The 15,444-nt window shown below is 39.8% G+C and overlaps 1 protein-coding gene across 6 annotated transcripts in view; it reads left to right on the forward strand.

Moving 5' to 3' along the window:
• The window catches only part of fnip1 (folliculin interacting protein 1), a 40,631-nt gene that overhangs the window by 7,138 nt on the left and 18,049 nt on the right, over positions 1-15,444 (forward strand). For 2 of the 6 annotated variants that reach the window (XM_044223530.1, XM_044223531.1), the window contains 7 exons: positions 5,375-5,504; positions 9,566-9,694; positions 9,961-10,061; positions 10,455-10,529; positions 10,888-10,979; positions 12,087-12,170; positions 15,361-15,432. In XM_044223530.1, coding sequence (XP_044079465.1) covers positions 5,375-5,504; positions 9,566-9,694; positions 9,961-10,061; positions 10,455-10,529; positions 10,888-10,979; positions 12,087-12,170; positions 15,361-15,432 — 683 coding nt within the window. Of the gene's footprint in view, positions 1-1,447; positions 1,590-5,374; positions 5,505-6,066; positions 6,148-6,414; positions 6,495-6,665; positions 9,399-9,565; positions 9,695-9,960; positions 10,062-10,454; positions 10,530-10,887; positions 10,980-12,086; positions 12,171-15,360; positions 15,433-15,444 lie in introns of those variants that run through there. The other 4 variants (XM_044223535.1, XM_044223534.1, XM_044223529.1 and 1 more) reach the window with 4 other exon arrangements.

Consider the following 15,444-nt stretch of genomic DNA (forward strand, 5'->3'; position numbering starts at 1 on the left):
CTAGATTGTTCTTGGTGTAGTTTGTTAGATATCACACACGCATGTTTTGTTCTCAGTGTTAGTGGTTTTAGTTTTCACTCTTGACCTTTGTCATATGTTGCTCCCTTTACACACTAAATGACATTTCAGCAGAAGAAGAGCTATAGTGTACAACCAGCAGAGTCAAACAACCTGCAGTGGTTGACAACACTAGGGCCAGCAGTGAAACCCTAACTACCCTAAGCTGGTACAAGTTAAATATCAAAATCCACATAACCCAGAAAAGCATGTCAGTGAGAATGATAGATGATTGGTTTCTTACTGTAGTAATGTAGTCATATATATCATTGGTGTACAGTCCAAATGTTTTTTATGATGGCATTGATTATGGGCTGTCGTCTGCAGCAGAAATGGCACAAAAATGTCTGGACACATGAATGTCGTTAAGGTCTTGTGGGTGTTTAGTAATAGTAGTTATCAAAGTACATAAGCTTTCTGGAGAAGGGCATCAACTAAAGGCCAGAAATATAAAATATAACTGCACTTACAGTATATATCAGCTACATTTGGCAACTAATTGATAGAATCAGATGTTGAAATATTGATATCTTAAATTATTCTTACAGTTGGCCAGTGATATTTATTGAGGTCATTAATTAAGCCTGGACAGTTTCAATTTGTAGAATTTATTATGTTCAAATATCTCTGAGACACAAATTTATAAGTCTCGTTACCCTAAATGATACGGTATAGGAGAGAGGAATATTTTCACAGTGGTATCAAAAAATGTAGCCCATCAGCTTTAAGGCTGCAACCAGCCCATCTTTTTAGTATCACTGCATAATATTTGAAAAGGAGAGATGCTACATTTCTGTTTTGATCTAAAATGATTCATGTAACCCCTTTTTATACATTTTCAACTTCGTGGTAGAATAATTTATCTCCCGTACTATTCAAATGATGCAGTGTAACACTTTAGACGTTAAGCACAGTCACCAGAGTTTAGGAACTTAAATGATAACCCACTGAAATTTTGTGGCAGATCTGTGATGGCAAAAGTTTCAGTTCTCCCAACTGACTTACTCCTCATTTTCCTACTTTGCTACAGACTTCAATAAGCTGCCACATGTCACAAAACTAACCACTATCCATTTATTTGTAAAGGAAGAATTAAAGAGGAATTAACATCTGGGAAGCTTTCACTTATACAGCAAGAGTGGTTTCTTTAAGCAATTTGTCTCCCTGCTCTTTCTTCTAAGACTTCTTTGTTAAGAGGACAAATTGTACATTTACGCACATGTTTTAAATCTGTTGAAGAAAGAAAGAAGTGGAGAGGGAACACAAGGGAGAGAGTGGGACAAACAAATCCCCACTGTCACTCTCTTATCACTGTGCTTTCTGGCAGTCAGCGGTCGGGGCTCGCTGCTGTTGCTGCCTCTGTACCGTCCAGCACACACAGTGCTCCTGCGATCACCTGACAGTCTCATGTTGTTGTGTGAATTTAGTTCACCGCTATTCTTAGACCCTGCTTTAGCTGAGGGAGAAGAGAGAGGAATAGAGAGAGAGAGAGAGGGCTGGGGAAAGACTGGCAGACTCGCAATGATGCCCAGGTAGGAGTTGGTAATATTTAACCAGGCTTACGTGCATCCAAGTGGGCATGGTAGTGTTGGTCAAAGGAGGTTTGAGATCAATGTTTGTGTTGTTGTTGTTTATTTTCAGTTTTGGCAACCTGTGAATGTTTCCAGCTGGACAACACCTCTTTAGTTTGAGATTGCAAGGCTGTAGTTTCACGCATCAGGCACTGTGGTGATGACAAAGATTGATTCTATCATTTGAGGTCATTGTTACGTCATGAAGATTAATGGGTTTGTGGTAAAGCACGGCTTTTATTTTTCTTGTGATTTCGGATAAGAAAAAACTGCATATGTGTTAGGGCGGAGTTCAAAGAGTTTCTCTTTTACATATCTGATCTCAGATTTGATAACTTTTGTCAAGGAAGAAGGTGAATCATTTAAAAAAAAAAAAAAAAAGTTAAGGCCCTACTTGTTGTTGTCTTGGCATTTTGAAATGTATCCTGAATAAAACTGTTGCCTGGGCTTTTCTTTTAAGATCAACAAATTGTTAAAGGAAATGAATACGTGTGTGTGTGTGTGTGTGTGTGTGTGAGTCATTTTTGATTTTAAACAATTGAGGTCAAAACAGTACAAGTATGTAACAGTCATGAAGTCATGTGCTGCTTTTATGAATGACTCCCCTCTCTTCTGTCAGCGCTGTGACTGTCACAAGCTCACTGATGGGATACTTCCTCGTTTGCTCTTGTTCTGTCTTGTCTTTTCTTTCAAATGCTTTTCTGTCTATCTCAGATGTTTTTGCGTTTCTGTTTTCTATGACCTTTTATTATATTATGTAGGCTTAATTCTGGTATTCTCTCATCGACCTTCAATGCTGTATTTTCTCATTCAGCATTCCTATTTTCTTTTGTTGTTCTCAGCTTTTGTTCTTTGTCTCTGTTTCACTCCGGTCCATGTTGTGAACCCCGTCTTTACTTTTGCTCTTTGTTTTTGTGAACATTTTTCACTCTGTTTGCTGTTGCTTATAAATGGGCTTTTTTGCTGTCTTTGTAGTTTTCTGTCCTGTGTTTATTCCTTCTTCCTTGCATTTCATTGTTGTTTTCTCTCTGTTACGTTTAAAACAAAGGGAGCAGTGAACTGGTGTCAAATTATGCAGATCTCCTCTCGGCTGATCTAAAAACAACGCATTATCTTATTTTTGTATTTGTAGCACCCATATTTGGCCAGAAAGTAAACAGGATCATGTAACTTCATATTTTGTTCATTCAGAATTGTATTAGAACACCAAATAATTGCCTAAAAGGTTAAATCACTCAATGGTAGCTACAAAAAGGACCTTTCAGAAATTACTTTTCTCAATGGAAGAAAGCAGTTTCAACCAAAACATACAAAAGCTGAACACATGAAAAGCAACAGCAAAGTCAAATTTATAAATAAACCACTCATGAAAGTAGTAGTCCAGTTACAAAGAGGCATGTGACAGACTAAAACGACCGCCTGATGTGTAATCTTACACACAAGTCTATGAGCTGAACAATGACCCAGCCCCATACAATGCAATTTGAGCTCATTATGTAGGCCAGGCAAGCATTACGTCACCCATTTAGCACTCAGACTGGCTAAGAGGTTGGGTCTCCCCTCGGATAGGAGCCAGGAGGAGAAAACTGAAGATGTTTTTGTTTTTTGTAAAGTGATCAAACATTCACGTCCATTAATCGTTGGTCTAAACAAAAGAGCAGAAGAACAACAATAGAACAGCCGTTCACCAACCAAGTAGTATCTTAACTGTGTTCAACTTATGCAGACCCTGGTTGGATGATATATGTCGAGTGATTAAGTCATTTGCAAACACATCTCTGTATTGGTCTAAAATGAATTATGGACTACTGCCTGGTTTCCACCATCAGCTTGTGTACCTGCAACAATCGTCCCAATTCAATGTAAACCCCAAGTCTGGCAAATTCGAATGTCGTTACCATGGCAAGAGATCCACTGAAATCCTACAACAACCCTTTGACAAATTGCAAGATGCACTATTTAATTTGAAATTAGTCCTGAATGCAAACAAGACTAAATATGTTATTCGCTAGAGATATTGTGGACAATATTTTGGGTCTCGGAGTACAGTGGTGTGAAAAATGTTTGCCCCCTTCCTGATTTCTTTTATTTTATTTTATTTTTTTGCATGTTTGTCACACTTAAATGTTTCAGATCATCAAACAAATTTAAAGATTAGTCAAAGATAACACAAGTAAACACAAAATGCAGTTTTTAAATGAAGGTTGTTATTATTAAGGGAAAACAAAATCCAAACCTACATGGCCCTGTGTGAAATAGTGATTGCACCACCTGTTAAAACATAACTTAACTGTGTTTTATAACACCTTAGTTCAATTTCTCTACACACAAGTCCATATTGGTAGGTAGTGCTTCTGGCAAGTGAAAACAAAGTGAGCTACAGGATTAAATGCTGGAGATGTTCCATGCAAAAATGGTGAGGCAGCTCAATTTTTCCTGTATGAGTCCCCAAGCAAGTTACTCTTGTATGATTGCCTCTGAAGGCCCCATCTGACAAATGACTTTGGTTTGACAACTTAACACTGCAGCAAGCTGCAGCACATGACTCCCTGCTCCCCTGCAAGACTGAATAATTTTGCCTCCAAGAATGCGGGTCATACTTTGACACCAGTGTTTGGTAAATGGTAGCTCACATGCATGGGAATGTACACATAGATTTTCTCTCTCACACACACACAGAACCATACACCAACACAAAGGTATTCCCTGCCCTGTCAAGGTTCGCTGACCAACAATTGAAATGCCATTTTTGAACGTGGGCTTGTCTGTGCTATTTTGTTGGCAAGTGAAATGGACTTAACTGTTCCTTTTCCACCCCTACCCACCAATCTATTTACTATAAACACTTGTGTTTAGGGATGCTCCCTGCTCCCCAATAAAAGGCTATATTTAGGTCCAGCTCTGTGTCCATCTGCCTGACCCATCTCTCCGTCAAATCAGACAGGAATCCTCGACTGTCTATCTGTTGGTCCAATCCCCTGTCATCTTTATAGCCCTTACTAAATCAACCAGGAGACCGAGTTTCCCCAGAAGCAGAGGGGACTGCCAGAGCCCTGTGAAGGGCTGCTAGTACCCACAGTACTATAGTAAATATGCAATAACATCCTTCGCAATATTACCTGAGAGGACCAGCATTAATAAGAATGAAACCACAGGTTACCTAGCAACAGCCATGGAGCAGAGGCTGCCAGTAGAACTGTTTCTTAACTCTGTTACTTAACGGTTTCCTGCCAGAAGTAATGTACCACTACTATAAATTTAACTAACTAACTATAACTTTAAAAACTAATACCCAAAATCTTCAATATGACTATAAATCTTATCCATTATTTTTCGATGACTCATCTTGAGTTGCATTAAGGGCAGTCTTTAAGGGCAGTGATAAGTTATATGTTGCTCCACGGCTTCATTCAATACTGTGCTGCACCAGATTGTTTTGGAATATTTTGTTACTGAAGCATAACCTCATTGTCTCTAATGTGCAAATTTCTTGAAAGAAACACTCAATGCGTGAAAGATTTTTTTTTTAAAGAAAATGTGAGATGTTTCTTCACTTTTCCCATTCTGTTTCATCTGACTGATCTCTGCCGCTTTATCAGTTTATTGGTACTAATCACATTATTTTTTCTCACCCTCCCACCTTCCATCCTCCTATCCCCCAACTGTCTTTTTCTACATCACTTTGCTCTCTGCGTCTTCACTTCTTTTGATCCCTCTCTCCTCTGGCTATCTTTCCTTCCATCTAGCTGGCCAATCCCCCAGCTGGAGCCCAGTCAGATCAGGCTGATAGTGTACCAGGACTGTGAGAGGCGCGGCAGAAATGTCCTCTTCGACTCCAATGCCAAAAAGAGGGGCACGGAGGAAACCCCTGTCACCGTGAGTTACATGTTTGTTTTGTTTTGTCATTTGGAAGCCCATCCTTGGTTTTGTAGATGGTAATGAAAAGACACTGTTTGTTCCAGGTCTTGCTGTTATGTCAGCATTCAACTGATACAGTAGAGTAGCTGCATGTCTTATTTAAAAGACTGAAACTTTTAAAGATTTCCTTGATAGGAAATACGATGTGAAAATATATTGCAGAGCAACAGCTACTTTTGTGTTTCCCCTTTTCTTATCGTGCCTATTTATTATACTTCTTCATTAGCTTTATTCAGTCACAGGTACAGTTGTTTCTTTTTTGTTCAGTTCAGGTAGCATTTAAAAGGTTTTAAATTATTTAAATTTGGATAAACTTGCATAAACTTTGACCTTCAAAGCTCACAGACAGAATAAATGAGCAAAGATAAGAGTAGAGAGACAGATAGACACAAGCAAAAACAGAGTTGCAGAGAACGTGGGCGTGACATGCAATAGAAGTCATGTGACTGTTTCATGATGTTCAGAGGACACAGGCTGCACCTTATCCTGCTTATCCTGCAGGACGCCTCACTGCCCCACAGTGAACAGCGGCTGACTGAGGGATCAAGAATGGAAGGCAGGGAATGTGTCCTGTTGGACAGTGTACAAGTCCTGTTTGTGGGTGTGTTTTTTTTTTGGTTTTTTTTTGTTTTTTGTTTATTTATTAGACATTTATTTACTTATTTAATTTATTGGTTTTATTAAAGGGCATTAGTGAATGACGGAATATCTTTTGTCCCATTTGAGAAGGATGCTATTAATATTAAAATATTTCTATAGGTTTGTAGGATTCCAAATTTTATTCAACTGTTTCAAAAAAACTAGGTCATTTACAAAAAAACAGTTGAATGAGTGCTTGTTAATATCTAAAGTTTTATTTTCTCTGCAGTTTCTAAAACAAAAGGTCCGGTCTTCCTTTGACTCAATGGATGCCGAAAAGTCTTATGATCAATTTTCCATGTCAAACAGGTAGTCTATTTGTGTGTGTCAGTAAGTGCATGAGACTCAGCATTTGTTATTTGTCAACACACCCGTTTCAGCTAGTGAGACATGATGATAAGAAGTGTTTTACTACAGCGTAGCAGTCTTTATCAGGGTGTGTGTAACAATAGCTTTCAAACATGTCAATTATGTCTTTAGGCCTCTCCCATACTGCACCTGCCCGCTGATTTTTCCATCAAAAGGCGACGCACGGTCACCACTCTTTTTTTTCCTTTTCATTTTGAATAACATGCCCAATATTTTCATAAGGCTGCTGTGTGTTCCTGTCTGACCCTGACCGGTTTGTTCTGGTGCTCTTATCTCCAATAATAATAGCCTCAGCTGACAGCTCATGTGTAAGCAGCATTCTTTCATCCTCACATGACAGCCGTGTCACTCGCTGTCTGTCTTTCTCTCTGTCTGTCTGTCTTCATCTATCTCTGCTCTGGTCTCACCCTCTCTAAATTTCCCTCCCATTCTGTATCTTCCTTCTCTAAATCTGCTGTCTCCCCTCTCTGTCTCTTAATACTGTCTCTCTTGAGTGTCCTGATTACTGTCCTCTGCTGCTATAAATTAATCTGGTTATCTTTCCTACATTATCTCTGTAATCTTTTATAAATCCCTCTCTACCTTTCTTTATCTTTACCTATCTGCCTTTCTTTCTATTCTGTCTCTATCTAACAATGTCTAATCTTCCTTCACTCTCTACCCCTCTCCTTTAAAAAAATGCATGCTTTCTCTACCTCTCTTCCTAAATCTCTCTTTACCTATAGATCTCTCTCTATCTCAACCTCTTTCTTTGTTTTTGATCCTTTTTCTCCCTGCCATACTCTACCTCTCTTCGTAATGTCTTGTAGTGTCTTAGGCTTCTCACTGTACACCTCCCCATCCCTCCTGTCTGTCTTTGTCTCTCACCATGTCTCTTCTGCCTCCTTTTGCCTGCCTGTTTCACCTATCTTTTTGCTTCCTCTTGGGCCTGTCTCTTTTTATCCAGGTTTTCTCTGTCTGTGCTCTTCTTTTGCCTCACCTTCTCTTGTCTGTCCGTCCATCTGCCTCATTATCATGTCCATAAACTTGCCATCACACAGAAACACACAGACACACACTCCTGCTGTCTTATGACACCCTGACATTGAATCTTTGGATTGGATCGTTTGCTCAACTTTCTCAATTCATATATGTGGATTTACTGAAGCAGTGACATTTGTTTCAAGTGAGCTCTTACAAAACCACAAGATAATGCATAGAGAAATGTAACAGGGGTCAGTGCGTTGTGTGTGAGTGTTGCCTGGGCCAATGTCAGTATTTTTGGTGCATTCTGCATCGTTAGAGCTTTTCCAGCTACTGTGTGACTTCTATCACATGATGGCGGGGTTGTTGTTTTTTTTTCGTCAACTCAGAGGAATTTATTTTAGAGAGATCAAAAGCAGGAGGAACGCACAGAGGGTCAGAGAGAATGAGGAATAGAGAAAGAGTTAATAATGAAGAAAAGAGGGGGGTTAAATGCAAGAAAAGAGAGAAGAAAAGCTAGAAAAGAAGACAAATCTGGTCCAGGAAAGAAATAGATGTATTACAGGAGAAAAAGAAAGCTGCAGGAATTAGAAGGATGAAGTTGGAGTGGTGGAGGGAGGGAGGGAATGATTGCAGTGCTGCTCGATCACGAGTTCCAGAAAGAGTCATATGACTGGCAGTCACATGCTGCTGGCCTCTGTGTACACACCTCACATTGCACTGCAGCAGACACGGACACACACCCATGTACACACTCAAACACTCGCTCAGAATCAGCGTGGCTTCATTAGCGTGTGTGTGTGTGTGCTACAAAATCACTCATTAATGAGAGAGAATAAACAATGTATGCAGCAAGTTGCATACATGTCTACAGTGTTTACTAATGTACTTTAATAAAGCAGAATGAAGCAAAACCAATCTTTCTTCATCTGCCTGTTTTCTATCTCTCTCATCTCATTCTGTTTCTCTTTGTCGTCCTCTTATTTTTCCCTTCATTTCTCTTTCTCTCTTACATTAGAAGTGACAGTGGTGTCAAGTGAGCCATTACCAGAGCCTAGCTAAAAAAAAAAACAACACACACACACCCTCCCCCTACACTCCCCACCCTCCCAAATGCATTCCTCTTGAATAGGCTGCCAAGTTAAGAAGGCACATGACACAGGCTGATAGAGCTCACATTGCTTTTAGTTTGCTGTTTACAAGAGTGCCTCTCGATTTAGATTTCCATGGGTTTTGACGTGAACAGTTCATCTTCATTTATGTTTTTACATTGAAAGGTTTACTTTATATGGGCCAGTGACTTTTTATTTTTAGGACTTGTTAAAATGTCGGGGCATCAGGGTGAAATTAGACAGAGAATGTGAGTTTTTATAGGTGAATTGTGCTCTGTTGGTTTCTCTCATTACGGTTATGTTAGCAAAGGCCTCCATAACTGAAAACCCACTGCAATAAAATCGTCTTGACTTTGTTATCTATTCCCACGTGTATGCGCTATTCCCACATTAATGGGCAGAAACCTTTTTAACAACTAAACACAAATGTCTGCATCTGTCTTGGTGATGTTCATGTACCTGTGCACAAAATAGCTAAGGGTTCCAGCTCATTCTTGTTTTTGCACATTCTTTTTGTTTTGTTATTTAGTCCCTAATTATTTACAAGGATGACAAGTAAATAAAAACCAAAAAGTTTAGGCATTGCTGCAGAATGTACTTAGTCAAAAGGAGAGCATTTTTGTGGGCTTCTCTATATTTGAAAGGAAAAGGAAAAAACTTGACTTGGCTGATGAAATGATGCAAGTGGCTGGTATGCTTTGTACTCTCAGTTGATGTTTTCAGATGCTGCCAAAGTTTGTTTACATCCTTAATGGCTGCAAAGAAAGCGGTAAAAAGTGGTGCTTTTTCATCATTAAGTCAAACTCTTATAAGCTCAATCTATGATGTATATAAGTGTATTGTGATTTTCTGATGTAATTTGAATCTTCTGCAGACTTAAATGGCCCTTTGTTCATGGCATTTGGCCTATAATACTGTTTTGTTTTCACCCCATAGAGCACAGAGGGCCAGGTGAAGATGTTTGGGAAATGCTGCCAGCTCCGGCCTACAGGAGGCAGCAGCAGTTCCCTGGACAGCTCCTCCTCATGCACCTCCGAAACCAAGGAGCAGGGCCTGCGCTTCCAGGTAATGCATATCTGAGACTTGCATGTAAAATTGACATGTTTACTCCTCTGCAACCATGCATATGTATACCCATACATTGGGAGCTGCATAAGCAGGTATACACACAAAACACTCAAATATACACATGTAAATTGCTTGAGTATATGTCCAGGTCCAGTAGTAGTAACCTTGTTAGACAACAAAACCTTCAGTTCACTCTGGAGGTCATTGTTTTTTAAGGGTAACAGCATTAAACATTTGTGCTCCTCCTCTCCTATCCTCACCAGGGTTCAAGGTGTTCGTCCGATGTGGTAATGCTGGGAGAAATGATGTTTGGCTCTGTGGCTATGAGCTACAAAGGTTCCACGCTAAAAATCCACCAGATTAGGTAAGAAGAACAGGGATGCATCAATGGCTTTTTCCTCACATACTGGCATAAAAACAAAACACATCCTTTGACCATGAGTTTTTTTCCATTTAAAATGGAGATGAAACATCTGTAGTGAAAAAAGGCAGAATAATAAAATTTGCTTTGATATTTTAAATGGCTTTTAGTACTGGATTTTGGGGTGATTTGTTAAAATGTGGTGTAAGTACCGTAAGTGAAGGAAGAAGGGAAGGAGACGAGGAACGAAAGAAAAAAGAAAATGAAAAGTTGTGAATTGATGAGGTAGAAGAAGAGACAAATAAGGCTGGATATTAAAGACACAAAAACGTGCACAAGCACATGAATTGAACACACATGCTGATGATCTTTGTCCCTGCGCTATCGTCATATCAGATCGCCACCTCAGCTGATGCTGAGTAAGGTTTTCACCGCCAGGACAGGAGGCAGTGTGTACGGCAGCCTCAACACGTAAGGACACACGCTTATCAACAAATACACACCCACTTCTCGCTCTGATTCCTATGGCAGCTTCTTCCATAAGCCAGCACATGCAGATACGCTCTCATTTCATCTTTCTCTCTCCCCCTCTCCATCTGTCTCACTTCTCAATGTCTTTCAGTCTCTGTTTTCTGTCTATATTCTCCTACAGATACTGTAATTTACTGTCGTAATTTAAGTCAACTTTTACAGTCAAGTAAAACTCACACTTCATTTTTCATATGTACATACAGTACATGTACATTATAATCGTGTTATGGGTACATGTTTTAAAATCATCCACATAAGCCTAACTTTTATTCTTGTTTTTCTGTTTCATCTCCCACAGGTTACAGGACAGCCTGGAGTTCATTGGACAGGACAGCAACACCCTAAGGCCTGATCAAAACACCGGGGCCAGCAGTCTCTTAGGGAACATAGGTAACCACAGAAACCCAGTGCCACACCAAACCTTCTTAAGACACCAATGACAGTCCTCCTGTTTCCTTTCAGTTCACTTGTGAATTGTAAGTAGAAAATGGGTGAAATTTAGTTTTTGTTTTGATCATAGCCAGAGACTCAGTGTAGTTACTTTCTTCTTGAAAAGACCTGTAAAGCATGTACGACTATATATTTAGTCAATCTTATTTAGTTTTTTATGTTGCCTCAGTAAGTGTCAGTGCTTATAACTCCCTTCAAGAATAACCTCCAAACAACTTAATGGAGGATTACTTGACTGTATGAAATATTGTTTGTATTTACAGCTTAAGACCAAGTGCAACTTTAATTTCGCCTTTTATTTAGTTTACACAGTTGAAGTGTGTTGGTAGAACTGTGAGGCAGCTGATTTTGTTTCTCTCTTTCTGACCCTTTTAACATTCCTGTTTGAATACAAACCAGGCTGGATAGACTCTGCCAACTGCCCTTACTGCTCCCCTGCACCTTTCAAACTGGCCTTGCAAACACAAGTTTTCTCAGCAAATTAGCAGAATCAACTGTTATCCTATCAAACACTCGTAGCAGAATATCTCTGCTGTGACTCATCTAGTGCTTCCCTGAAACTCATGATGACTTTACCTGTTACTCATGGTGAAACTCTGTAGTAAATTGTTTACACAAACACCCTACAAGTCTGGCTTAGAGTATGACAGGCTCCCAATAGAAAGAAGAATATTAAAGAACTGTTGGCAAATTCTATCCTTTTGTGGATTTTCTCTGTCTTCCTCACAGAAAAGACAAAAATGATCAACTTTTACATATCAGAGATGTAAAGCCTGTCATAATTTATGTGTTTGATTAGCTGTGTTTTCTGTGAGTGATACCAGTCTTCTTGGTTGTCTGTATGACTGACTGACCGACATACCAGATTATGGTCATTATTTCATTCCAGACTAAAACGCTCCTTTAACTTTTACTACGAGCTGGTCTGAGGACAGGAGGCAGCCAGCTTTCCTCCTTACTCATTCACTAACGATAGTTCATGTTTTTTTGTCTTTTTCCCCTCTTCCTCCCTTTCTTCTTCTCCATGTTTTTGTGTGTGCTGCGCAGGATTTACTCAGCTCTGCAGCCCTCGACGGGCCTTCTCTGAACAGGGCCCTCTGCGCCTCATCAAGAGCGCATCTTTCTTTTCAGGTTGGCGCTTAAAACTGGCCATTGCTGATGTGTGCCAGTTGCATGCATGTGTGTAGACTGTAGTTTCGGTAGTAGTGGTCATACAGGCCTTGACTCTCAGCGGCTGCATGCCTGTGTGGTGATTCTTGCACTAGAAGTGGTAGCAGTAGTCATAGTATGCAATATCACAGCACGTCTGCAAATAACTTGGGTCAGATAAAAGCTGCAGAAACAATTCTTTGAGGTGGTTCCCACAAGACATGTTTTGTATGTTCTTTTTCAAAAAACAAGATAATGTCTTCCCTTAAAGGGATAGTTCGCCCCAAAATCAAAAATACATATTTTTCCTCTTACCTGTAGTGCTATTTATCCATCTAGATTGTTTTGGTGTGAGTTGCAGAGTTATAGAGATATAGGCCGTAGAGATGTCAGCCTTTCTTTAATATACTTGACTATATGGCACTCAACCTGGTTACTCAAGATAATCCACAGATCTTGTTGTGAGCAGTGTCATGTAGGAACAATTGTTATAGTCATAAAAGGCAGACATCTCTGGCCGATACCTCCAAAACTTGGGGACTCTCACCAAAACAATCTGGATGGTATAAATAGCACCACAGATAAGAGAGAAAAATATGTATTTTTGATTTGGGGGTGAACTGTCCCTTTTTAAATTTGAATTCAAATTCAGGTGGCACCAAATAACTGTGAAAATGCAGTTCTTTGCCCTGCTTTAAGACATCCCCATCATTAAATGACCTGCATGTGACTTATTATTTACAAGTACTGGTTGACTTAAAATTGGCATTGAACCTAAACAACACAAACTGCTACTTAGTAAATCACAGGGCTATATGTATAGCTTCAAACACCTTCTGTGCCTTTGTTTTGCTAATGGCAGTGTCAAATAATACAACCTCACCCGTCAGCCATAAAGTTTTCTCAAACAAATCATAAAATATATCTGCCAGTACAATCTGACCCAGGCCTGCAGGTGTATTACACGCAGAAGTAGTGTGCATGGGTTCTCATTGGTGTCGGTGGCTGTAGTTCCTTCTTCTCCTTCTCTTTGTGTTCTTCACTCACATACTTTCACTAACTTGTCTTTGACAGTGACCTTGATACTTGGGCAATGATTTTAGGCTTAATGTGCATTTTAACATCTTTAGTATTCTACCAATATTTAGTGGACTGTTGTGTTATAAGCTTTTGTTTTTTTCCTTATAAACCTTTTAACAATGCAGTGAAAATTGTCTGAGCATGCATGTACACATTCAGGAACACCCTCGCTCACATCCATACAGTTACACACAGTTACACAGTCTGCTGTGGGCCACTGAGCAGCTGGTGGTGAAATGCCTTGTTCAAGGGCACGTTGGCAGAAGTTGTTGAAGGAAAGGAGAAAGTTACTGAATATTCCTCTTTCTCTGCTGTCCAGGTATTAAACCAGTAATATGTCAGTCACAATGCCACTTCCTAAAATGCTTATGCTTATGGGTGGGCACAGTGGGAAATCCTCAGACATCGACACACGCTTAAAAACCTGATCGTTTGAGCCTTGGACCTGTGTCATATCAGCATTTGTTTTCATACCCATAATATAACACCCACTGCATTTCCCATGTATAGTCACTGTAAAGCAATTAACTGAATTCTCTTCTGATTAGCTTTTTGATCAGCTTGGTGTTTTCTAGCTGGAAGAGTAAGTACCTATTTGTGCATTTACTAGACAGAAAAATCCAGATAGCTGCACAAAGTCTTTAAAGCAAATACATTTTACTTATTTTACTTTTAGTGTTTAACTTATTCTCTAAAACAGCAACTTTGACTGAGTACAGCAATAGAATAATGAACTGTAATACACTAAACACAAATTCCTGTCGTTGATTTTATTATGCTGGTCTGAGAGCTCCTTTGTCAGAATTTTTTAGTGGTTATTCCTCCCTCCCTCTCTCTCATGGGGGGTAAACCCTCTGCCCTTGCTGTAGTGAAGTGGTGGTGAGATTTAGAAAAAGAGCTTCTCCCTGTGCCATGCTGCATACCCACAATCCTGTTTAGGGCAGCCTTAGGTTGGCATGGTGCATAGCTCTGTCAGTTATGCAATGTTGGTATGGTCATAAAGCACAGTGGGCTCATTAATCATATCAACTGCAAATTGGAATGCTGAATTTTGTGGTTTTGACACCTCTCTGCTGTGTGAGGCATTGCCATTTTTCCCATTTTATCCCGAAGTGTTGACGAGAAGGACATTTGAGAACAAGCTAATAGGCTTGTGACATCCGTATCATGATGTCTGTTGTAGGAAGTTACATCAAAGCTATAGCAGCTGCTGTAGATAGCGACAGAGTGAGTCAGTGAGCAACAGCCTATTACAACAGTAGTGCTTTTTGCTGTATTTTTTTGCTTGTGACACTTCTTGTTTTTGGTGTTACAAAGCAAAGGTTGCACTAACAGCATGATCATCAATCAGTAATAGCCATTCCACAGTAGAAATTACTCTTGCTGCTTGTGTTAGGAGGCTTTATTGTGGTGACCTCACATGTAGGGATTGTGTGGTTCATAGTCTAATGGTGGTACACTTGTTTTGAATAAGCCACCAAGCCTTGGGTATTTTGTTTTCAATTCTGCTACATTAAACAGCCATTTTAAACATTTTCAACCTAATCTTTACTGTATAAACTTTATGAACCATTACGCATGGTGATGCAGTCACTGGCCAGGCTATGGCAAGAAAAACTGCTTCCTAGTTGCACAGTTGTATGTAATAAAAAGAATAATTGCAGTTATTTGGAGACAAACTGAGATTTTCTTGCTATGGCTCAGACATGGATGCAGAGGATGTGAAGCATCTAAAAGCATTAGTCTCTGTATTTGTGTGTGGAGTAGAGGAGCACCACAAGGCTCTGACTTGGTTGTGATAAGAGCATCCCTAGCATGCCTGGTGCTCCATTTTGCTAATCACCTTTTCTGTTTCTCACGGTTGTTTTTTGTCTCTCTCTCTCTTGTCACCCCTCTCATTTCCTTCTCTATATTTTTTTGCTTCCCTTCTTTCTCTTTATCTAACTCACTCTTTTCTTTTACCTTGATTTTCTTGTCTCTCCTTTCTGTTTCTATGTCACCCATCTACCTCTGCCCTCTCTCTTAACTCCTTTCCTTTACCCTTAACCCAACCCTTAACTTTCTCTCTTCATCTTCCTCCTCCCTTCTCCAGGCCACAGTCACCCCATGGACATGCCTGGCCGAGGGCTTTACGACGAGAGGGACAGCGGCATCGCCAGGTCAGGTAGGTTAATGA

The sequence above is a fragment of the Siniperca chuatsi genome, linkage group LG14, assembly GCF_020085105.1.
Source record: "Siniperca chuatsi isolate FFG_IHB_CAS linkage group LG14, ASM2008510v1, whole genome shotgun sequence".
Taxonomy (NCBI): Eukaryota; Metazoa; Chordata; class Actinopteri; order Centrarchiformes; family Sinipercidae; genus Siniperca; species Siniperca chuatsi.